At 45.3% G+C, this 25,118-nt stretch overlaps 1 protein-coding gene across 2 annotated transcripts in view; it reads left to right on the forward strand.

Annotated features, from left to right (window-relative positions):
* The first annotated feature begins 2,632 nt into the window (after nucleotides 1-2,632).
* Nucleotides 2,633-25,118, forward strand: part of prox1 (prospero homeobox 1) — a 28,340-nt gene continuing 5,854 nt past the window's right edge. The window contains exons 1-4 of one of the 2 annotated variants that reach the window (XM_022770480.1): nucleotides 2,633-2,666; nucleotides 5,942-8,017; nucleotides 12,051-12,158; nucleotides 17,549-17,743. In XM_022770480.1, the coding sequence (XP_022626201.1) occupies nucleotides 6,008-8,017; nucleotides 12,051-12,158; nucleotides 17,549-17,743 (2,313 nt within the window). In that variant the 5' untranslated portion in view covers nucleotides 2,633-2,666; nucleotides 5,942-6,007. Of the gene's footprint in view, nucleotides 2,667-2,736; nucleotides 3,005-5,941; nucleotides 8,018-12,050; nucleotides 12,159-17,548; nucleotides 17,744-25,118 lie in introns of those variants that run through there. The other variant, XM_022770479.1, reaches the window with a different exon arrangement.

Consider the following 25,118-nt stretch of genomic DNA (forward strand, 5'->3'; position numbering starts at 1 on the left):
TACACCTCACCCGAGTCTTCCTTTTCCAAACACGCGTTTCTTTAATGTCCCGGCCTGTTTTTCCAGCCTGTGTGCGCACCGACGGCACCCTGGGGAGTCGAGGCCAAATCAGCCACAGGCCAGCGAGGGGGAGCAAGGGGCCGGGACACCTGCTTTGGAAAAGACACTCTAGACACTAAACTTTGCTGACTTCGTTGCAATTCGTTCGTCCTAAAAAACACTTGCTTGCGACATGGAAAAGAGACTCGCCTTTTCCTTTTTGGCACCTGACAGAGGGGCATATGGAAAATAAGATTTCTCGCTAAGTGCTTTAGGATCCTGTTTGCGTAGAGCATAAAAAAAGAAGATTCTGTGAGAAACAGATGAATCCAAAGTGAAAAGCTGGAGGGGGGGAAAAAACGCAAAAACACACCCATCTGATTTCCACAGCATGAAAAACTTTTTCTCAACTGGATTCACTAAACTGATTCACACGAATAAACGAAACTCCATTCACCGATAACAGCAATAATAATAGTAATAATAATAAATGTTTTTATAAAGCACATTTATAAGTAATGTTTTGCATGCGCTTAATCCCAGTTGAACGGTTTCTCTTGAACGCAGGCTGAGTGGAAATATAGATGAACGTGACCTCGATTATCCAAAAATATGGTTACACCCGATGGAAAAATAATTCTCCTGCGCAAAGATTAATTTCAGTGGCACGAAAAAAATTCAATTATTTCCTAACAATATTACTAAACAAATTGTCTATACACCTGTTGTAGAGGTGGAAGGCTGACATGTTTGCAGAGCGTAAAAACTGCAGTGTAATTACAAGTGTCTAATTTGTCCGGACGCAGGAGGGATGAGGGCGAGCAGCCGTCATCATTTCATAAATCAGAAGCGTCGAACAGGTTTATATGTGGAAAGGATCAGATGTCAGTGTCCGGCAGGGTTTCAGCGTCACAGGTGGAGAAGTTTCCAAAGGCAGGAAAATCTAATAATTCCACAAAAATCTTTGAATTTTTAAAGATAAACGTGGATTTTTTTTAAAATTTATTTGTGTGTGTGTTCATTTACTATCAGTTTTCACTTTCATCATCTCTGATGACAGTGCAGTCTTTACGCACGGGGATATGTTAGTGGCAGCAGGTTGCAGATCCCAGTGACAGACGTTTCATGATGATATTGGGCTCTTAACTGAGCATTTCACAAAGAGACGTTTAGCTCTCTGGATAATCTGAACTCCAAAGCAAAGCTGAGAGCCTCTGTGCTGCTTAACTTGTTCATAAATCAGACTTTGCTGCAACCAATGAGAAAACTGCACGGAAAATATCCCTACATACCACAATTCAACCTCCAATACCCAAGTGACCCACCACTGTTAGGCCCCTTGAGAAAAGTCTAAATGTGTACCAGTTGTCTTTGCAGAGAAAAAAAAATTGCTACTGATGTTTGAAAAAACAAGTGCGCTGTGAGTTAGTAAAATTTAGACATAAAAGGATCAAATTACAAAGTTGGTAATCATTAAAAATGACTGGGCTTGAATGAATGTTCATACATTTTAATGGACTCCCATAAAACATAATCGAAACATGCATTAACACAAGCGTCGAGAAGCAGCTTGAGTTGTAAAATAGACTGTTAATTTGTAATTTCACTGCCACAAGGAAAGACTGGAAGATGTCTGGAAACATTTGCATTAAAGCGGCGCTAAACTGCCTGTCTTAACAAATCATTTCATGTTTCATTCAACTTAAAAAGCACGTTTCTTTTTCCCCCCCTTTAATATAACGAATAAATCCACAACAGGGATATAATGTCACAGGTGACCATACGTCTACAAATCCACTTGTTTCTTGAATTTTCTTAGCAGTCATCACCGTGATTATTCTTATTCTGACTTCTTTTCAAAGATGTGTGACACTTTAACATTTATTATAGAAACTTTACAATTTAAGACTTGGATGTAAGAATAAGTAAAGTAATAATATGCAGTCTATGTGTTTTATTGCTGATTGTGATGGTGTAATGTCAAAGTGCGTATCGATTCTTACTCGCGCAGTCGGTGATTTGAGAAGAAAGAGATTAGTAAGAGTGGTATTTCCTTTTTTTCCTCTCTATCTCTCTCTCTCTCTCTCTCTCTCTTTAGTTGCAATGCTCAAGTCCCCATTCTCTGGTCAAGTTCAGTGCGTTGTTCTCCGGACCGGACGGACGCCTCTTATTGGTAGGTTGCGACAGTTACATCACGCCGCTCATGACGCGTACGTCTTCCTGTTTCCTTCAGCCGCGTCTTAAAGTGAATCTTAGTGGCGGAGGAGCGCTCCAGCATCCAGTGCTCTGCATCCAGTGCGCCTCGGAGACGCACACACACACACTCTCTCTCTCTCTCTCTCTCTCTCTCTCTCTCTCTGTGTCTCGCACTCTCTCTATGTCTCTCGCTCTCTCAGTCACAGCAGAGGATAGAGGGAGAGACCGACGCGCAAGAGCTCTTTTCATCTTCTATATTTTTCCCGTTTTGTTCCTTTCGCTCGCGTCGCTGACTTTACTCCAGCTCTCCCTTCTCTGAGAAACTGTTATATCCCAGCATCCAGCGACCCGCCGAGCTCTGCGTATATTCTCTATTTTTTTTTTTTTTTTATGCCGTAGGAGTTCAGGTTGTCCCCCTCTTCATCTAAAGGGTAAGTAACCTTGTCCTCGGATACGTCCCTCTCTTGTTCTTGTTCTGCCTCGCTTGCTCACGGTGGGCGGACAAAAAAAAAGAAAAAAAAGAAAAAAGAAAGAAGAATAAACAACAACAAACAAATCAAACATCATTAACGGGGAGAATTATTCTGGTGATCAACAGCTAATCGTATCTATGCGACATTATTTGATCAGTTTCGTCCTCTTCGTCTTGGTCTGTGCTGAGAGTTGCGTGAGCAGTAGCCCGTGTGTTTTGGCGAGGATGATTTGCGGACGGTTGTAGCCCAGCCTTCCTCATCAAAGCGGAGATCAAGTTGATTTGCAACTTTGTGAAGTAAGTTTTTGGGGAAACGTGTGTGTGTGTGTGTTTGTGTGTATATGTGTGTGCGTGTGTGTGTGTATATGTGTGTGTGTGTGTATGTGTGTTCTTTCTTTCTCTTTTACAACGAGAAACGTGATTTAAAACATGAGTTGGTATTTCACGGAAACTTGTATTTACTTGTATTTGCTCTCGTGTGAGCGTTGGAAACCGCGAGTTTGCCATCACCTCACACAGTCTCTATCCTTTGGCTAAAATCTGATTTTAACACCTCACACCTGCTTTTTTTTTTTTTTTTTTTTTTTACGCAAAAATCCTTTTGCTCTGACAGATGTCGTCAGATCCTGTCCTGCTTTGTGAATACGGTGAGTGTCTTCTGCGGCACTACTTTTGGAGAACTGTGATAAAACGCTGCCGGTGTATTGTTGTGCACGCAAATCTGTCTCTCTTAGGTTTTGATATCTTAAGTCTGGCCACTGGCAACCAGATGTACAAACAAACAGTCAGTTACACTCACTTTTACTAGACTGTCTTATTGTGAAAATGTTGTTACAGCAACTGTGTGAGTCAGGAAAAGTTTCATGTTTGTTTATTTATTAATTAATTCATTTTTTTTACTGTTTGTTTCTTATCAGCTGAATACTTGGTGAAAGGTTTGAAATAAGAGGAAGAGATGGGTGAAAATGATGAGGTGTAAGACTTGGAGTGGAGATCTATAGCTCGGTGGTCATGTGTGTAGTTCATAGTTGCTTAAATTGTTGAAAGGTTTTTCTTTTAGGGGAGAGAGAGAGAGAGTGAGAGTGCGCATGGGCAATAGGAGACAGGTGCGCGGTTGGAAAAGACAGGTGCTGGTGACTATTTCAAGCTCATTGTTAAGATCCTGAGGCAATCAAGTCAAGGTTTGTTTTTATTTTTTCCTTGGAGCTGTATCACCTCCTGTCTGAACTGCTGGATATGGCTGTCAAGACTTGGGCCAAAGCCATTTATCAGAGGGTTTTATTTAAGAGTCCTGGTGTTACTTCAGTAGGAAAAACATTTAATCCAAGTTTTTAATTGTCATGCTACAAAATGTGAATTTACAAAATGTTTTCTGTCAGAGTGACAAACCTGCCAGTCCGTGTCACTTGTGTGGTGCATCACACTTCAGTTTCTAACAAAGCCAACAGCAAAGTTGTGTGTGCGCGCCTGTGTGTGTGTGTGTGTGTGTGTGTGTGTACAGTGTGGATGTGTGTGGTGAGACTCAGTGACAAAAAAGACAAGAAAGCCTTTTTATTTAAAAAAAAAAAAAAAAAAGACTACGTACATGTAGTGATAATGCTTACACGGTACAATTTCTTTCAGTTAGAGCAAGCAAATAATCACTTATGGAGAATGTTGTTCAGGTGAATTCTCCCTGCTGTTTCCCCCAAACTGAAACCGAGCCTATAAAATAAATGTCTTCTCTTAGAATATCATATAATATCTTCAAAATAGATCCGAATCAGTCATGTCACATTTTTGCATTTAAAATTAAAAATTTTTATAGCTACGTTGCAGTTCTATCTAAAAGTCAACTTGAATCAGAGCAACATTTGAGTATAAATATAACCTTTAAAATTTAAGCAAAGTTTTGCGTTGTATTTGTTTTTAAAAAATATATATTTTATTATTTTTTACCGAGCGTCTGTGAGTCTTAAAAAGGGCTGGTGTTTTCCTGAAGAGTGTAAAAAAGAAAAATGTAAATTGTTGCACCACTTTTGCCACTTTTATACTGTTAAAAAAAAACATTGTCAAATTTATAAATTCACTAACCTCAGATATATTTAAATTTGTTTAAGAGAGGAATACAGATTCAATAGTTTCTGATAATATCACTACATTTGAGATTGGATGCGTCTGATATGTCTCTGACTAAGACACTGCCAGCGCTGCTTACGTAGCATTATTGATGCAGGCCTGTACTGACAAAACGTTTTGCTTTCAGAGGGGCATTAGGGTTTTTGTAAGAGCGCTTTAAGTTGCTCCTTGCCAGAGTTGACCCTTGTGACCTATTCATTTGAGCAGAATTAACTGCCCTTGCCAGATGAAAAGACAAACAAAAAACACAGAAGTGAGCTCACGCTGGCACCAAAATCAATAGGCCTATTTTGCGTCTCTTTTTTTGTGTCACTCTCCTCATTGCTTAAGATATGATGGCCATATTGATTAATGTGAACACAGGACTCGCGTTTTAAAATTACAAAATGTGTGTAAACATGGTTTAAAATTACAACATTTCGTTGAACCGATCAAATGATAGCTCACTTAGTGAACAGGATTTAGTAAAGGGTATATCACAACATGTTCAATGTGCATTTCCTCCCCTTGTGTAGAATATTTTTTTTTTAGATTATCTTTTCCCTATTTTTTTTTTTTTTTTTTTCATTTTGTGAGTTAATAGCTCCTATGTTGGCTCACACCACACAAACATGGAAATGAGGACAAGTACTTAAGTAATTATCATAATTTTATGCAGCTTTGTGTTCCGTGGGAACTGGTTCAGTGTCGCGCAGCGTGTAACAGGGGACAGGATAAAATGTAGGACTTTGCCCTGGAATGTCAAGCCCAGGCCTAATTCTGACCCCATCTCCCCTGTTTCTCTTCACCCCTCTGTCATTGGTTCTTACTGCCTAAATGTCATGTAATCATGGATGTCCCTGTCCGTGTAGGAACATAATAAGAGTGATTGACTGCTGACTTGAGACAAAACTCATGTCGGCTAATTCAGTTCTGTTGAGGCTGATGGATTTTGATTGTCTCAGTCTATCAAAAACTTTCAAGCTTTTAATGTAGATTTAGGTTTGAAATTGAAGTGGTCAAGGACAATGAGTGAGTGAGTGAGTGAGTGAGTGAGTGAGTGAGTGAGTGAGTGAGTGAGTGAGTGAGTGAGTTTTCACTTTTGTGAGTCACGCATCTGTGAATTTTTGCCCACAGGTACTCAGAGGCTTTGATCCAAAAGGACTGGGTTTGTGGGATATGGCCCAATAGCAGCAGCCCGTGATGCCGGACCATGACAGCGACTCCCTCCTGAACAGACAGACCAAACGAAGACGTGTGGACATTGGTGTTAAGAGGACCGTAGGCAGCACAGCCTCCTCCACAGCAGCAGCCACAACAGCAACCACTGATAACATTGCCCGGGCCAAAGCAGCCATTTTCAGTGCCATGAACTCTCTGAGCTCCCACTCTCACCACGGATCAGACACCGACTCCATGGAGTGCTCTGTTGTGCAGCCACATGGCGGGCCTGGCGTTGTTACAGCCAGCGACAGTGAGTCCAAGTCCAATGTACTCCGAAAGCTTCTGAAGAGGGCCAACTCATACGAGGACACCATGATGCCCTTTCCTGGCACCACCATTATCTCTCAGCTTCTCAAGAATAACATGGCTAAAAATGGAGGAGGACCCGAGAGGGGAGAAAGAGGAGACAGGGGTGATAGAGGGGAATCAGGCTTCCCTGGATCAGGGCTCTCCAATGCAAGCTCAGATGCTCCCCAGGAGGATGCCTGCAGTAACTCCTCCCAGGACAGCACGCCTCAAGAGTGCTTGTCACCATTTGGCCGTCCTCCTGGCCTGGCTACCTTTGACATCGAACGTCTCAATGATGAACACCTGCGTGCCAAGCGAGCCCGTGTAGAGAACATTATACGTGGTATGAGCCACTCACCCAGTGTGGTGGTACCTGCTGCTTCCCGTCACGAACGTGACCACGAGATGGATGGAGATCGGGACATGGAGCTAGACTGCCCACCTCCTCAGTCTCAGCAGCAGGCCCCCAGCAGCCCACGGGGAGGCGAGGTGTGCAGCAGTAGTAGCAGCAGCCGAGAGAACAAGCGTAAGCAGCGTCTGCCTCAGCAGCAACAGCAGAGCTTCACCCAGCTGGTGTGCCAGAGGAAGGAGCAGAAGCAGGAGGAGCGACGGCAACTGAAGCTGCAGCTGGAGGACATGCAGAAACAGCTCCGCCAGCTGCAGGAGAAGTTCTTTCAGATCTATGACTCAACTGACGACTCAGAACACAACGACCTCCACAATGACCTCCACAATGACATAGGAAACATGTCAGAGGACAGCCCAGCCAGGTCTGACACAGGTGGCGATGACCGAGGTGGAGATGACTTGCGCTCTGACAATGAGATGTCTGACCTGGACCCGGGCCATTTCCTGGACAGGGCGCGGGCATTGCTTCAGGAGCAGGCCCTGCTGGCTGACGGAGAGAAGCCAAGAAGAGAGGGGCTCGGCCGGAGCAAAGGACAGGGAGGTCCAGGCTCCTCAATGCATGCTGAAGGTAAACAGCTGGCAGAAACACTGAAGCAGGAGCTCAATTCAGCCATGACCCAGGTGGTGGACACAGTGGTTAAGGTGTTTGCCAAACCTCCACGCCCTACACCTCAACAGGCCTTCCCCCCGCTTTCCATACCTCCTGAAAGATTTCCCACTGCTGTCAATGGAGATAACCCTAATTTCCACACTGCCAACCAGAGGCTGCAGTGCTTCGGTGATGTCATCATTCCCAATCCACTAGACTCCTTCGCCAGCATGCCCGGGATGCCAGGCGCCACCAATGACCAAACCGAGGCCCTGCCCTTAGTCGTGAGGAAGACACCCAGCGAGCACCACCACCAGTCCTCAGCTGTGGGAGCCCATGGCGGGCACCACCACCCTGCTCTTCACCCCTCCTCGCTCTCTGCCTCCATGGGCTTCAGCCCCCCATCCTTTAGACACCCCTTCCCGCTGCCTCTCATGGGCTACCCTTTCCAGAGTCCCCTCGGTGCACCCACAGGTAGCTACACGGGCAAGGACCGTTCCTCTCCAGACTCCATGGACCTGTCCCGGGAGACCACCAGCCTGAGGACCAAGATGGCATCAGGTCACCACCTGGGGCACCACCATCGCTCTTGTTCACCAGCGCACCCTGGCAGCACAGCCGAGGGTCTCTCCCTGTCCCTCATCAAGTCTGAGTGCAGTGATCTCCAGGACATGGCTGACATCTCACCTTACTCAGGCAGCAATGTATCCTTTAAAATAACCTGAATGGCAGTGGGGTGTGCGTGTGTGTGCGTGTGTGTGTGCATGTGTAGGAGAGAGTGTGCGTTTTGAGGGGGTTGACAGGCAATAATAAGTGAATGTGTGTGTGTGGCAGATGTTTTAACCCTACATGGTCCAGTTCAGACCAGCTCATGCCTGTGTAAGCCAGAAAAAAATCTGATTTCAGGTGGTAGTTCCCTGCAGAGACCGGTTCATCTGAACTACATAGAGTTAAAAATCAAATCTTTTTGAGCCTGTTTGAAACTAGCCTAAGAAAGTGAGAAATTGTTGATGAATCACTTTTCCTCCCACTGCTGTTCTCTTCTCCATTTACTGCATTGTTGTATTTATTTTTATACTCATACCTCTTCCTTCTCACAGCACTATACCACCTTTTCTTCCATCTTCAATCCTGAGTGCTTTAAAAGCTCTCTTGTCACACATCACTTACTCAGGAAGATTAGGTCCCCACGACATTTACTGCCCCAGTTCCTTTAATAAAAAAAATGGCTGGAAAGGCCAAGGAGGCCGATAGCATCCTGAAACTTGGCATACAATGGTGTTATATAGCCTCCCTTATAGTTTAACCCCAGTGTGCCCCAATCATGCCCTGCAGATAAAGAGCCTATCCCCTATGGGAGGCTCAATTGAATCCCCGGGGGGCTCCGGACTAATAGCTTAAACAGATACATTCAGTCCCTTCTCTGTTTCCACTATACCTCTTTAGTTCCTAAGTATTCAACACCCTTAACCCTTATGAAAGTTTGATTCGTGTCACACCGGCTGTCCTTAGAAAACCTTGTCTTCAAGTCATTAACATTCATTACATGCTTAAGAAAATAATCCTAGAGCTTTTTACCTGTGGTGGACACATTAGTTAAGAGACTATGTATATTTAACACTTTGGATCCCCTTGTTTTTACTATTGTGTGCACCTGAGAGCCTAGGCTTTTTCATGTGTGTGTGTGTCTTTTTGTGTGTGCGTGTCACAAAAGGTTCGCCTGAGGACTCAGTAAAGATGTATATTTATGATTGCTTGTGTTTTCTCTTGTGTTCCTCTTATCATCCATCGCTGTTGTAAAAAGCCCACAATCATTGTCGTTTCTTTTCTCTTTTTTTCATTTCATAAAGATCTGTCAACAGCCCGGGGGGCCCTTCGGCTGTTGCTTGGCAGCCAAATACTTCTTTTTTTGTTTTCCCTCCCTGCAAACCCCCCTCCTCCCTGTCTTTTCTTTGAAGCGGACGTTAACAGGTGTTTGCAGCGAGCTGTTTATCTTTCATTACCTCGCCTTGTCTTGTCTTCTGACCCAAGGGTGAACGCTTTCCAGAGATCCATAATCCTTTGCTTCTGTGGGCTCCCGATGGAGGGATGAAAAGAGAAAAGGGAGAGAGAGACATACAGAGACTGAGAGAAAGTAGAAAACAATCAAACAATAACCACATATGCCAGATGCTGTGGCTTTCATTGTAACATTTATAAATTCAGGGCATTAACAGATGTACACCCCTAAATGGAAAGAATAGGAAGAACAACATGTCCACATGTGTTGTTTTTCTTTTCTTTTTTTTCCATCTTTTATTTTTGATTCTCAGAGTTTATTCCACAGGTTTAGGAACAAAGTTTGGCATTTACAAGATATTGTTTTGTACATTTGCTCTTGTAATTACTATGACATTTATGAATCAGTTTATTTGTATTTGTTCTCTCTCTGTTCATAGCTGTTTTTATTGATGTAGATATTTTTGATATTTCTGTCGCTTTTTTTTTTTTTTTTCTCTCGAGCTTCTGAAGTCAGAAACAGCTTGTCAGACATTTTGCGAGGTGTGTTCAAGTTCACCAGCTCTCGGCAGCGTTGCGGAGCAGATGGCTGCTATCAATTTCCTCATTTGTTCTCAGTCCGACTCCAAATTTTCTTGTCCTTACACCTGGAATTAGGGAGTGCAGCAGCTATTTCCCTCTCATGACTTTGGGCTTTGGGGAAGTGTTGTGAGAATGATGATGTCTTGTCAGATGTGGCAGGCAAACAGTGGGCCAGCTGGTATGAGTGCACCATCATGACAAAATAATAGCCTTGCACGCCACCCCTAAGTCCAATCACAATTACATTTGCAAGCTGTGAGTGAATTGGAGATGAAAATGCCTCATCAGGAGATATGAAGCTTCTTAATTGTCATCTGAAGGGAGGTGATATTGCGTTTATGGCTGGAGAGGTAAAACCTCGGCGTCTTTGTTTTAAAATTATTTTTAATTTCAATGATAAGAGGAAAGCGATGTTAATCCTAATTGAAAAAGCAAAAACAAATTAATCTAAGTGTAAGTGCGCAGCTTTCACAGCAAACAAATCCCACCTTGCCCTACTGAAAAAGAGCTTTCTTTTTCTCTGTCTCTCCTTCTCTCTGTCTGAGGATCCATTGTATCCCCTCCACTTGGAGCAGATGGTCTGGTGTGGAGAGTGAAGTGCTGCTCTTTTGGCCAGGCCTGACAGAGTAACACCAGTCTGCCAGGGTTTCCCCCACAAGACCCTCGCTGCGTATACAACTAACTCTCTCCCTCTCCCTCTCCCTCACTGAATCAGACAAAGTAGACAGGGTCTTTAAGGAGCCAACCCAGCGTGGTTCAGCATTTGCTGGCTTTGCTGTTTAACCCTGAGGCCAAGGGCAATCCAATCTAGCAGCTGATGCCTTCTTCCCACTCTATAGTTACAGCTACATCTGGACACTTGACTGATTTTAACGATCACAGCCACCCCTGTAGATCATAAATAATGTCAAGCAATGTATTTTGTCCACTCAAGTGTAAATAGTCTTCATGAAAACTTGGGGCTGTGTCTTCTTTGTAATTGAAAGCCCTGTCTTGCTTGTGCTTGATGAAAAACCCTTGTTGAAACAGCCTGAGGTTTTAACATGCGGCCCACCCCCATCCCCATCCCCGTTCCCTTTTCAATGTCTTATCCTCCAGATTGATATTATCAGATGCATTATACGGCCGTTAATTCACCATGGAAATGGCTTGGGCCGTTCGGTGGCGCAGATGTGTTTCAGTCCCCCCATCACTGGCTGAGTCCAAAGCCTCAGAGCCCCTCTTCTCCTTCTCCTCCTCCTTCTTTTGCTCCTCCAAGGGTTTGGCAGCGGCAGAGAGGCTGGGGGGCAGGGGTGGAGCAGAGGGAGGAGGAGGGGGATGTAATTGAAGGTTGGAACCATGCTATCCCTCAAGGTGCCCCCACCAGCCCATCTCCATCCTCTCTGCTGTTCAATCCAGGCGATCCATTAGGAGGACAAGGCCTCTGACATGTATTTGAATATGGCCTAGGCGAGTGTGAGAAGGTTTTTCATGTTGCTTGGGCCAGTGTTTGGGACTATCTCCTAGACCTTGTTTTGTCACTGATATGAAGCCAGCATCAGACAGTCATATTCAGGCTTGGCATGTGTTGTCGCCAAGCCATTAGGCCTTCTTGCCCGTCACTGGCGTTAACTGCTGTCTTTGTCTGTGATATGCAAATGTCTCCTTTTTTCTTCTTCCTTTTTTTGGGTGGAGGTTAGAGCAGGGTGTAGGCAAAGGCGTTTGCTTACTTTGACTGTGAAATGAGTCTCCTTATGTAAAAGCATCGGCTGTAATGCTGGCCAGCGTTTTATTTACCGTGACGCTCTCACACCTGATACGGACGATGCTAATTGCAAGCAAATGGTTTTGCTTTCGTGCACCGTCTTCAACAGCCCCCCCACACACACACACACACACACACACACACACACACACACACACACACACACACACACACACACACACACACACACACACACAGCCTCCCTCCCTCTCTCTCCCAGCAACCCTGCATCCATGCCTGAAAGGAAATTTGGTTTAACCATCATCCAAATGATTTCTTGCCAAACTTACTGCCAATTATTAGCAAGTACATATTGTATTTCTGATAACATCAGTCGCCACATTTGCCTCATCTACCATCAGTTGTTTTCCCTCCAAACAATCGTTAATGTCCTTAATGGCAGCTGTTTGCAGATCCAGGAGGGTCTCTCCCCAAATCATCTGAAGAAGGCCAAGCTCATGTTTTTCTACACCCGCTACCCGAGCTCTAACATGCTCAAGATGTTCTTCTCTGATGTCAAGGTGAGTCTGAACATGGTCTTGCACTTTAGTGTTTCTTTTACTTTACAAACTTTGCCAAACATTTTGCCAAATCTCCTGCGATGCTCCCCTTTCTAAATTGGGAAGACCTTTCTGTGGCTCTCTCTGGTTTTCTATTTTCAAACTTATTAGTGGTACCGGTTATTTTCCTGAAATGGTGACTGCTTTTGCAATTTGTTTAAGTGTGAAGACAGATAGCGCTCTTTCCTGTCTTTTGTCCCATTTCTTCCTTGTACATTTGTGAAAGCCCCGGCTTTAAAAGAGGAAGTTTGATTTATTAATTGTGATTTGCCGGCTTCAGTTGCCGTGAACAGTGTGTGCTTGTCTGTCTCAAAATGAGGCCCTTTCCCTCAGTAAGTTATGGTTTTATGCAAAAGATGAAAGAAGAGGAAGTTGAATGGGTTTATATGAGGGAGCTGGAGAGCCTATGAGTATTCTAAAGATAAAGAGCGGCATGAGTAATGGAGGGGTGGAGAGGGCAGGGAGGAGGATGGAGCCTAGAGACGGAGGAGTGGTTATCTGAGCAGGTGTAGGGAGGATGGTTTTATAGAGGGAGGGAGAGGAGAAAGAGTCGGTTTAGGGAACATGGCAAGGATGAGCGTTAGCTCCACTGGGAGTTTAATGAAGGAAATTTGGAAAACAAAGCACAATATGTAAGCTGTGCACACAAAAAAAAACAAGAACAACAACACAATGGCCGTTGTAGTGTGCATGACCGTGGTTGTTGGTGTTGTTGTTGTTTTGTGTGTGTGCCCCTCTCGGACCATACGGAGGGGTAAACACGGTGACAGATCCAGGCCATCTTATTCAAATCAGAAGATAAAGGTTCCCTTTTCTCCCAGCTGCCCCCTCTTGGATGCCATCACCGCCAATCGTGACTCGCGACACACATGGCTTTCTGAGATTTTTCATTGGTCTGGTTGAAAACGGGACACGTGTGAGCAAAGCTGGAAGGCACCTGTAAATGTTGATTCATTACAAAGCCCCCACCACCCCCCAGCAACCCACCGATTTGACATTTTTTTGTTGTTAAAACTTGCAGCAGCAATTACTATTAAAGGCCTCACCCACTTTATTTCACTGACTTACCATTGTCCCAAGGAGGTGGCCTCCTGATGAATGGCTTCAACAGATACTTAAACAAGGTCAAGCTAGTTAAGGGTTTTTGTTTTCAGTAGAGAACAATGGAGTCAAGCTGTAAGTTAGTAGACATGTATGGGAATGAGACTGACTATCTAATTAGATTCAGCCGGCGCAGCCTCTTAGCGAGTGGCTGTCTTCAGACAAAAGTCTTGAAGGCTAATCAGGTCTCGACTAATCAGGTTTTGAGTGTCGAGAACCTAATGAACGTGGGAAGTAGGTTGCCCTAACGACTGGGGGATGCTGTAGCCGTTTTTCCCCTTGATTAAGCTCCTTTCAAGACAATTGTGACTTTTTTCTGACTTTTGGTGTTTTTGAAATGTTTTGACAGATGTGTCATAATACCATTGTTGGTGATGCCGATGACGGCCTACGGTATCATCCCAGCAGCTTTAAGACGTCTCATTATTATTGCAGATAGTGTTTTGATGAAGGATGAATAATTATAACACATTAATGAACGGATTAAATAAATATATTCGGTCAGTTGATAAAGTCAACTGAAGTTATTGCCTTTGTAAACAGGGATGTTTATAGATGTGCTGCATATCATTATAGCATGTTTGCACCTTGATGCACAAATGTCTTTCATTTTTAAGTAAACACACACACTCACACACACACACACACACACACACACACACACACACACACACACACACACACACACACACCCACCCCATCCTGCATTCATCTCTCTGTGGCTCTTTTCGCAACAAGCCTCAGTATATGGGCCAGTCATGTGCTGTGGAGTAGCGGGGGTCAGGAGGGTTTTCCCTTTTCTATATGTCATTCCTTCTCTTTTCTTTTCTTTTTTTTTTGCTGATGGTGTGGCATGGTATGTGTGCCTCGGCGGTGCCGGGGAGAAAGAAAAGCCAGCGGCTGGATTTTGAGTCGCCGCAGTAACAAAAGCCCGCTTTCCAGGGCCGCTTTTTGTGTGCAGTCAGCCAATAGGCAGCCGGAGATTATCTCCCACAATTCACCCCTGCGAAAACAGGAAACGTTGGAAAGCCCTGATGACTGTGAAGGGGCTTACGAGAGAGAGAGGGAGAAAGAGAAAGAGAGAGAGAGAGAGGGAGAGAGGGAGGCCCGTACAGGCTTCTCTGTCTTTCTGCTCTCCTCTCCGGTTGTTCTGGATGTAGCTTAGCATTCTGAGGTCATCTGTGTGCTTTCTGCTCCATTGTTGACCACTGTGTCACAGAAAGTATTAGCTAGAGACACACTTTGGCTTTTTAACCAAATGCTTCTCGGCTAAACATTTTTTATCCTAAACAAACCAAAATACAAAACTGTAAAATCAGTTTTACTATACATATTAATACATTAGCTGATATGTGTGTGGAAGTTTGGCACAGCGCCTGAATGTTTCTGGCAGGTGACTGATATAGTTTAGACCAAGGATACTTGAGTGTTTTCCTATTCTGGACTTAAGTATGTGTCTGTGCATGAGCAGGACATATGTGTGCGTGTGTGTGTGTGTGTGTGTGTGTGTGTGTGTGTGTGTGTGTGCGTGCGCCACTTTCTATCTTGTGCTGTTAGCACTAAGCGCTGACCTTTCACAGGCTCTTGAGTGTGAGTGTGAGAAACACGCTCTCGCTGTCTCTCTCTCATCTGCCTCTCAGCCAGGCGCACACACACACACACACACACACACACACACACACGCTCCCTTACACACTATGCTCAAATGCAGTGCGTTGACTCAAACACACACACACAGACACACATTTTCCTCACTGCATCTCATGTCTGTGCTGGCTGACCCCTGCCAGCTCTGATTAAGGAGCTGCAGTGATGTGCTTCTTTGAACCGATTCCCTCCTTTTACACTGAACACACTCGTCCTTAGCTGCTATCAGGGGGTCTCTGTCCCCCCACCAGCAACTTAATGAACCAAGACTGCTGGAAGCTGTAGGGTGACTTGCCAAAATTGAGTCCCTGAATGTGTTGAGTGCAGTAGATGGGGATATAATGTAATTTGGTGTATTTACCTGCATGTACTGTAAATATTGTATCTTTTGTGCGCGCTGTGCTGTGATTGAGCCACAGTTCACTTCAGTTGCACGGGCCCTAATACGTCTTCTCCTGAGCTGTCGGTATAATAAAGTAATCCTTGTCCAAAGTGACAAATCTATCCATCACTCGGCTGCAGTGACACCAAAGGTCCCCTGCATGAGCGATGGTAACTCTTTCACTGACTTTAATCTCGGTATGTAGCACTCAGTCTCACTTGCGCTCAGATGCATGTATGCACACATGCTTGCACAGATCAACACCAATTCACTTGTGTCTCCCCAGTAAGACTTGTTCCGATCTTACGCGCGAGGAAAGGTTGATACCACGCTGGCGGCTTGAGTGTAACAGTGTGTTTGTGCTCTGTCACCCTCCGACTGTCTGCTACATTGTGTGTGTTTAAGAATAGCCCCGTGCAGCCGATGTATTTGTAAGTGTCAGTAGTTTGTTTGTTTGACACTCCGATGTCACGACCCCAGCTTGCTGACTGCTCACGTTCCGACCCTCTGCCCCCCCCCCACACACAAGCAAAACGCCATTGTCCGACAGCGCTGACCTGCACCCGTCCTCCTCTCCTCCCTCCCTCATTTCCCCATTTATGCTCACCCTGCACTTTAGGACAGCCACCATGCTACCCCCTCCTCTCCCCCTGCACACACCCTCCCAAACCCCTGCCAAACAATGTCAAGCGGACTTATTCTTTTCCACTCCGCCATTATGTCATCATTCCAGAAAGGCACGGCCCTCTCCTTTAGCCCCGTCCCACCTTGGTCCAACTATCTCGCCTCTTCTGATTCGCCAACGCTTCTGCCTGTCTTTTCTGTTCTGTTGCCTCGCCCTCCCATCCTCATGTGCTTGCGTGCGTTTGACTGCCATCCCAGATCGCGAAGAGTGTGCGTGCATGTTTGTGTGTGTGTCTGTGTGTTGTCGAACAATAGCCAGAGCCTAATCTCCATGTCAAAACCGCTCTGCCTCCCCAGCGAGCAGTCCGCTCAGCGTTTAGTAGCGTTTTGTCCCCCCATTCTTCCAGCACCACAAAAAGAGCAGAGGGGAGGGAGGAGTGAAGGCCTGTGTGTGTGTGTGTGTGTGTGTGTGTGTGTGTGTGTGTGTGTGTGTGTGTGTGTGTGTGTTTTTTTTGTGTGTGTGTGTGTGTGTTTGAACGAAGGGCGTGGGTGATGGTTAGGGGTATCAACTTTTCGGAGGCCAGAATTTTGAAATTGTGAGATGGAATTACGAGGAGTCGCTGAAGTGAAGTAAAGTTGTTATATTAATGCGTTTAGGGGTTTGATCTGAGCTGACTTGGCTAGGAAGGATCCTGAGCCCCTGAGGTCCTTATCTAGTGGTTTGGATGTTTAGACAGTGTGTTTTCACTGCTGAGACCAGGCGGAAAAAAAGAGCCGGGACCAGCCGAGGGTCTTAATAGGTTTACCTCGCCCTATTGAATCCAGCCGAGCGGCACAGATCAGATAGCCACAGCCTTCTCTGCGGCGCTTATCGTCTCTGTCTTTCTCTCGCTCTCTCTCTCGCTCTCTCTTTCTTGTCTTTTTTTTTTTGTTGTTCTTTTTTTGCTTTTTCTTCTCCTTTCTTCCTGCCTGGGAGGTGCGGACAGGGGAGGAGAATCAGGGTGTAATTGGTGAACGGGGTTAAGTACATGTTTGAGCCCCCTGCGGGCCAGGGCGCTTCAGATGATGACTTAATCGTTTTTCTGGTCAATTATGTGTTTGCGGTCTTACCCCCCACCCGCCTTCCACCTCTCCCTCCACTCTCAGGGTTATGATAGGGGGGGGGGGGGTTTGCTCCCAGTGGGAAAGATGAACCACACACACACACTCTCTCTCCTGCTCCCCCTTCCCCCCTTCTTGCTCACTGTCTTACTTAATGTCTCTATTATCTTCCCTCACTCCGCGACCTGTGTTCTTTCTTATTCTACTCTTTCATCTTTCTCTTTCTGTTTCTTCACACTCTTTTAAGTCAACCCCTCATGTCCCAGCTTCCTGATGCGAACTGACTTGCTGTCACCCTTCCACTTCTTCCCTTCCTCTCATGCTCAAATCCAGTTGCTTAATAAGGTTAACACACGATAGTCTTCCCTCCTCAAGTGTATTTACAGATCCCCTGTACTTCCACTCAGAATGTCTGAGATTTTTAAGTGATAATTGAGAATAAACGCAAACAGACTGACACCAAACAGTGCTAACCCCCCCTCGTCTCTCGTTCCAGTTTAACCGCTGCATAACCTCCCAGCTGATCAAATGGTTCAGCAACTTCAGGGAGTTCTACTACATCCAGATGGAGAAGTTTGCCCGCCAGGCCATCAACGACGGAGTCACCGGAGCCGAGGAGTTGAGCGTCAGCCGCGACTGCGAGCTCTTCCGGGCACTAAACATGCACTACAACAAGGCCAACGACTTCGAGGTAAACACCCGCACCTTCAGTGAACGAATGCAGACCAAATTGTAAAGGAGACGGATGAGAGGTGATGAGAGCTTAATCGTATAAAAAAAAAAAAAAAAAAAAAAACGTTGAAATTCACCTGATACCTCGTGATGCAGACGGGTAGTGTGACACCGTCTCACTGTTTCCTCTCTGACACTGCCTTGCTGTAACTGCTCTCAGTGCTGAGTTCAAGTCTCTTCTACATCCTGCCGCACTCTGCGCACTATACTATAATGTACACGGTCGCTTTGCCGTGAAAACCATCTCCTGAACAGCGCAAGGTTTCAGCTTTGCGACAATGTGTTTTCTCAGAAACACCTACGGATTTTTAAAGAGGTAAAAGAGTTTTGTGTGTATCGGAAAAAATCTAAATCATCACATAATAATAAGAAAGTGTTGTTTTCTAAAGGGTACATCACAGGGATGTGAGGAACTCTCATCCAATGAGGAAGAAACCTTACTGACAGCTCGCTCGTTTTGCCTCTTCCTCACTGTTAATTTCCCCTTGGTGATTCTGTGTGTGTGTGTGTGTGTGTGTGTGTGTGTGTGTGTGTGTGTGTGTGTGTGTGTGTGTGTGTGTGTGAGAAACCACATTTCACTTCCCTGTCCTCATTTACCTATCATCTGCGGTGAGATGTTTATGTGTGCATTGTGTACATATCTTCCAGTGCATTGTAATCGTAATTTCTCATCAGGCAACTTCACCTTTAATATGTTTAATTTGTCTTACTTCTCCTTTTGCCACCTTATCGCGCGCGCGCGTGTGTGTGTGTGTGTGTGTGAGGGAGGGAAACGTTTCAGGATCGCCAGTGCTCTCTCAATGTCAGCTGACAATAGACCTTTAAAAGGCTTGTATTAAGAAGGACCTGGAGTGATCTGGGCTGCTGTGTGTGTGTGTGCGCGCGCATGTCTGTGTGTGTGTGTATTTGTCAGAGAGATCGAGTCTATGTGCGTTCGTGTATGTGTGTGAGTGTTTTGTTGTTGCTGCATTTCCCAGTGTCCTGTTCACCTCGAAGGGTACAGCCGTCCCTTGGACCGGCCTGGCATGCTGGCAAAGCACTTCTCCAGTGTGTGCGTGTGTGTGTGTGTGTGTGTGTGTGTGTGTGTGTGTGTGTGTGTGTCACTTTGAGGGGGGAAAAAATCTCACTGTTATCAAGGTTAAGCGTCCTACTGTTTTAGTGAGAGGAAGGGGAGAGAAAGAGGGGGAGAGGGGGAAGAGGGAGATGGATAGATAGGGGATAGAAGGTGAGAGCTCAGAGACAAAGGAGAAAGCGATGAAGGGAGGGAGAAAGGGAATCAAGGGGGAATGGAAAGGGGAGAAAGAAGGGTAGAAGGAGAGAGGGGGGAAAGAGAGATGACGTGCAGGAGAGAAGTGCCCTTGCGAGCGGTGGGAGTTTTGCAAGCGCTCACATTTAAAGTGCTTCACTCTCTTTCTCTCTGTTTCCGTCTATCTCTCTCTGTCCGTTATTTGTCCACTGGGGCTCCTCTGTGTGCACCCAAACACACACACACAACACACACACACACACACACACACACACACACACACACACACACACACACACACACACACACACACACACACACACACACACACACACTTCCCCACATCCATCTTCAGCCCTCTTAAGGGAGGCTTTGAAAGACTCTGGCAGGCAGAAGCATTTGTATATATGAGGTCTCAATAAGCCCAAAGTCCATCAGAGCAAAGCGCAAAGTAAAAATGACACCATTCCCTCTGTTCAGCTGCTCATCATGACTAGAGCAGAAATTATTTGTTTAATGACAGGAAAATAGCTTTAACTCAAGAGGACATTGACCCTTCACCTACAGCCTCGCACTGACATTTTACGCTCATTTAGAGCAGCCTTAAACCTTAAACGGGTGTAACACTTTTGATTTTTACATGACTAACAGTAAAAGCAAATTGGATTGCTAAAGAATAATAACAGTATTTTTTTCTTTGAGTCTGTTCTAATCATTTAGGTTTCATTTTTCCTGGTCCTGGAATCAGTGTTTTTTTTTTTGTTTTTTTTTCTCCTGAGGCTTGTTTTCTTTTTTCATATCAAATTATGCTCTGCTTATGGTAAATCACCTGACACCCACGACAGGAAATGGAAGTCCCTGTTGGGAAATAATCTCCCAAAAACACACAGCTTCACAAACTTGACTGTGATATCAATGTCCTTGTTTTGGAGACAATGTTTTTAGTCAGAGCAAAATTTTAAGATTTACATCAGACATGTTTTAAGACATGTACTGTAAAATTCTCTACTTAGAATAATAATTTGTGTCTGTTTTTTTTTTCTTACAAAGAGTTACAATTTTTTTCTTTCACTGGGAAATCCACAACCTGTGAATCTACAGATATTTTTCATTTCAAAAGTTTAACACCTGGACACAAGTCGTCTCCTACTTTAAGTTTCCACATCACACATGTGTAAGTTGAATATTGGACCATGACTGGCCTCCGAACTATTTGTGAATCTTAAGGTGAGCACAGAGAAACTTTCCTCATTCTGCACAGTGGAGCTAAAACATGCCCTAAAAATAAGTAAATGATAAAAATCTAACTATCGGAAGCTTGTATTGCAGAACAGTTGGGCCAAATGTAAACTGGATGTGTACATAACTTAAAAATATATATTTCTGAATGATTGGTAGACAGGTTTGCAATGAACCAGCCACAAGAAACTATATTATTGCACCCCCACCCCCCCCACAAAAAGTTTGTATGCAGCACCCAACAAATATGCCATTACTGCCCAAGCTGTGGTAACATGCAACATCTTTTCCCCCTGACAAACCCCCTTCTTGCATGCACTTCCTGTCACACCTCAGACAAGACTATCATTCTTCTCCTGGCACCAGGAAGCTACTGTTGAAAAAGGCTTAAGGGGAACAGCCTATTTGCATACATAAATGTGAAAATTTGCAAGAAGACAGACAGAGAGGAAAAGAGTGAGAGAGGCCAGGTGAATAAGTCTTCTATTGGCCGAGGAGCTGCAGTAGTTGGGGGAGCGAGGGTGGAGGAGGGAGGGAAGGTGTTTTGCATATTAAGGTTTTTTTTTTTTTTTGCCGGGCAGGTGTCTGAGAGATACAGGAGCTGATTAGAGTTTAACACAAGGAAAATTTGCCCAGCCATGCAAATTCTAACCCCCCTGACAAACCAACCGCCTTGGTGAGCACGAAGACTCTGCGCCTAAGTGTTTGTGTGTGGCTTTTCGGTGTGTGTGTGTGTGTGTGGGAGTGTTATTTGTGTGTATGACCGTGTGTGTTTGTGAGTGCGGGTGCGTGGGTTGTGTGTTTTTTTGCTGTTTGATGTTTGTGTGGGAATGATGTGTTTGTGTGTATTACATATGTGCGCGGACACATTTGTTATGTTTTTCCGTCTTATAAGTGTGTGTGTGTGTGTGTGTGTGTGTGTGTGTGTGTGTGTGTGTGTGTGTGTGTGTGTGTGTGTGTGTGTGTGTGAGTCATAGAGGTAATGTGGAGATGGAAATGTACTGGATGTGTATCAGGATGCCCCCAAGGCCCTTTTCTGTGGATCTCTCCCCTTTCTCCTCCACCACCTCCTCCTCCTCCTCCTCCTCCTCTTCCTCCCCTACCTGCCTGCACCACCACTTGAAACAGGAGCCTACGCAGATTCAGCAAGCGCGCATACACACACACACACACACACACACACTCTGAGTTTTCCCTTTGCCAGCTTCTGCATCATCAAAGTTCCATCCACCTTGGTGGCGTCTTTGGAATGAATATGTCCTCTGTTTCAGTGATCACACACACACACACATACACACACATACATAGACACACACACACGTCTGTGGCCTTTCTTGTTTGATGCTAATCTGCTCTGTCACTGTGCTGGCCTAATACGCTCCCCATCTCCCTCCCAGCTCCTCTTTTGTCGCGATTGTTTCCCCTTTTCCTTTCATATCCCTCCTCCCTCACTCCCTCTCGTCGTTCTCTCTTCCTTCTGTTGCCTCTCTCCTTTCATTCTTTCATCCTCCTCTTTTGCATGTCTTCCGCTATCCCCCCTCCTCCTACTCCTCCTCCTCTCCCTCGCTTTTTCCCCCCCATTAGGAAGTTTTAATGGCATAATTGTCACATTCCTTCTGGCACAATGAACACCAGCGGTAATTAAAGAGCTTGCCGTTAATTACCTAGACCCTGGCTCTACTTTCCTCTTTTCTCAGCCCCCCTCCTGATCCCCTCTCTTCTTCTCTTTCTTCTCCGCTTCTCATTCGCTCTGTCCATCACCATCAAAGTCTTCCGAAACACACCCGGCCTCCCAAAGCCTTGACTTTGAGCAAGCAGCGCTTTCATGTGAGGACTCAAGTGAAAATTCTCGCTTAGTGTCCTTTTCTTTTTACTCCGCAGCCGCCTCTGTCTGTCTTTGAACCCCCAATGACAACACACATCATCTTTCATAAGACAGGAATGTGTGTGACCTGGTAATGGGTTAGAGACAGCGAGGGAGAGAGGGAGCGAGAGCTGGGCTCTGATAAAGAGGCAGTTTTATGATGGCTCTGGGAAACTCTCAGATTTCCATAGGACAGACTAGGCCAAGTTTCCTCTGTCAGTGGCCACTCCTCCCACAGAGGACACACACTCACGCATACATGCATACATGCACACATCTCGGCATTTAAAAAGAGGAAGTCCCTATGATCTCTATGTGAGAGGGTGGTACCAGCGAAAACAGTGAGAAGCCTTCGTCCGCACACACACACAACGCAGGTATCGTGTGTCCTCTCTTATCAGCTGCTCTGTCTCCATTTGGAAAGATGTGTCACCCCTTTTGTCCCTCTTCCTCTTTTGTCTATCCATCTGTCTGTCATCCCTCTATTTGAAATGATAACACCCTGCCCCAGACACGCACTTACCCACTGTGCTTTTATTCGTTTTTTTTCACCAAAAGTGACCAAATACTGACAGAAAACTTTCCAAAGTTCAACTTTTCCGCTCAAAGTCCTCCCTTCTTCCTCCCTTTGCCTTTTCCCCTCATCATGCTCTCTTCCTCCCTCTTTTCTTTCCTGCTTTTCATCCCACTGTCTCTCTCTCTCTGTCTCCCTCCTTCCCGCTCTCTCAGTGTCTCTCCCAACTCTCCATCCATTACCAGAGCCACAGAGAGCTGAGAGCAGATGCTGTCTGTCCAACCGCCGTGCCCCATAGCATTGTGTGCTTCACCTCTCCTTCCCCCCTCTCTCCCTCGTTCCTCCTCTTCAGTCCCTCTCGGGGCTCCATTTGTTCTCCACCCAGAGAGGCTAATGTCTGTTTTCTCCTCCTCCTCCTGCTGCTTTTCCCCTTCGTGTCTTGCGCTCCTTCATCCCTGGTGTTTTTCTTTTTTTTTTTTTTTAGTTTTTTTTCCAACGCCAGATAGGGCATGGTGTGTCTGTGTGTGTGTGAGTGTGTGTGTGGGTGGGTTATGTCTTTGACCGGGGTTCGACCTCAGGGAATTTGAGGTGAAAAGGTCACGGCTGTTGCACTGGATGCACAGGCCAAGACACAGACACAGATTCAAACATGTTTGAACATACATAAGTACCTAAAAACACACACAGGTCTGGTGTTTTCTCTGAAAGGCTCTAGGGTTTTCTTTGAAGAGCGATTGAAGGAAAAAAGAGGTAGAAGATAGAAGGAGAGAGATGAAAAGCTGGCTGTATAGATTTAGGTTCAGAGCTGCCAAAAATACAACCGATACAGTTTGCCAGTGGGTTTATGTCAACAACACCACCACACACACACACACACTCACACACACACACACTCACACACACACACACACACACACCTCCTCTCACCACCCCCCTAAAATCTACAGTATCTGCTGTCATTCCAATCTCATTCACTCCCATTGAGAAAAGATCTCATCTCACCAACAGTCAACAACATCCCTACTATAGGCTACATGTGCATTTATCACTTTATCATTTATCACTTACAGCTGTATGCTGTCACATACAGAAAATAATAATGAGGAGAATACTTGCTGTCCTTGTATAGAGGCAGTGTGTGTGTGTGTGTGTGTGTGTGTGTGTGTGTGTGTGTGTGTGTGTGTGTGTGTGTGTGTGTGTGTGTGTGTGTGTGTGCTTGCACCTGCTATTCCCACCTGCTTTTTAAAAAATGTTTTCTCACCGTGAAGCGATTCACAGGTTAGATGGATGATCGTCGATACAGACTAAGGCATAGAGGCTGTGAGAATATACTGTATATATTTGCGATAGTAATTGGCCTAAAAAAATAAAAAACTTTTTTTATTATTGGGTGTCAGCTTTATTTGCTCAGGTTTGGGGATATCTGACTCTTAGATTTCGGCTGCCATCCCATCTCAATAGAGCATTAAAAACTCAAAAGCAACATCTGTCGATGTGGATAATCCACAATACACACTACCAACAGTTTTCAGTGGAGCTACTTTCTACTGAAGCAGTGGTCCCTATGAAAACTATCTTAGAGCAAAACCAGGGGAAATAAACCCACAACAATCTGCAAGATAGGTGAGAAAATCTGCTTCTTTTGGGGCAACAAGCCCTTGGACGAGAGGCTGGTACCCCAGTATATCTGCCCAGTGTATCTGCTGACAGTAGCAAATGTATCTACAAAAGATTTAAACAAATCTTCAGATATTACCCCGGACCCTCACTGTGTCACAAGCGTCATTTCCAACTTGTATTATGGCTTTTTAATTCTCTTAGTGAGAAGAGTTAGGGAAAGAAAAGAATAGAGAACAGGATCATCTGCTTCTCGGTGAATAGCCGGGGGCTATTGAGGGCCCCCGTTTGACATAGCCTGACAGGTCTTTTCTTCACTGTGGTGTGTGTGTGTATGTGTGTGTATGTGTGTGTGTGTGTGTGTGTGTGTGTGTGTGTGTGTGTGTGTGTGTGTGTTTAAAGCCACTTTATTCTGTGTACTGATTAAATGACCAGAGCTGTGTTTAAAGCCTGGGGCGCCAGGGGTAGCAAGGAATCACTTAAACATAAAGAACTACATGATCCCCTCCCTCCTTTTCTCACCTGCTCTCACACACACAAACATATCCTCTCGCTGCGCTCTCCCAACACTTGATTCTCCCTCCTCCCTGCTTTTCCACCAGTCCGCTATCCCCCCTCCTCCTCCTCCTCCTCCTCCTCGCTTCTTCTCCCCTCTCCTCCCTCCTTCTTCCCCTCCTCCTTCTGTCCCTGGTCACCTTGTGAGGGGCAGCCTGCTCTGTGGCACAGCTGCTGATTATGTCATTATTTCTGGACCATTTTGGTCTCCCTCCGTGTGTGTGTGTGTGTGTGTGTATGTGAGACTAATGAAGCGTGGCAAAGGGACTCATGCCAAAATGACCAGGGCGTGCATCAGA

The sequence above is a fragment of the Seriola dumerili genome, unplaced genomic scaffold (assembly GCF_002260705.1).
Source record: "Seriola dumerili isolate Sdu_G_001 unplaced genomic scaffold, Sdu_1.0 BDQW01000025.1, whole genome shotgun sequence".
NCBI lineage: Eukaryota > Metazoa > Chordata > Actinopteri > Carangiformes > Carangidae > Seriola > Seriola dumerili.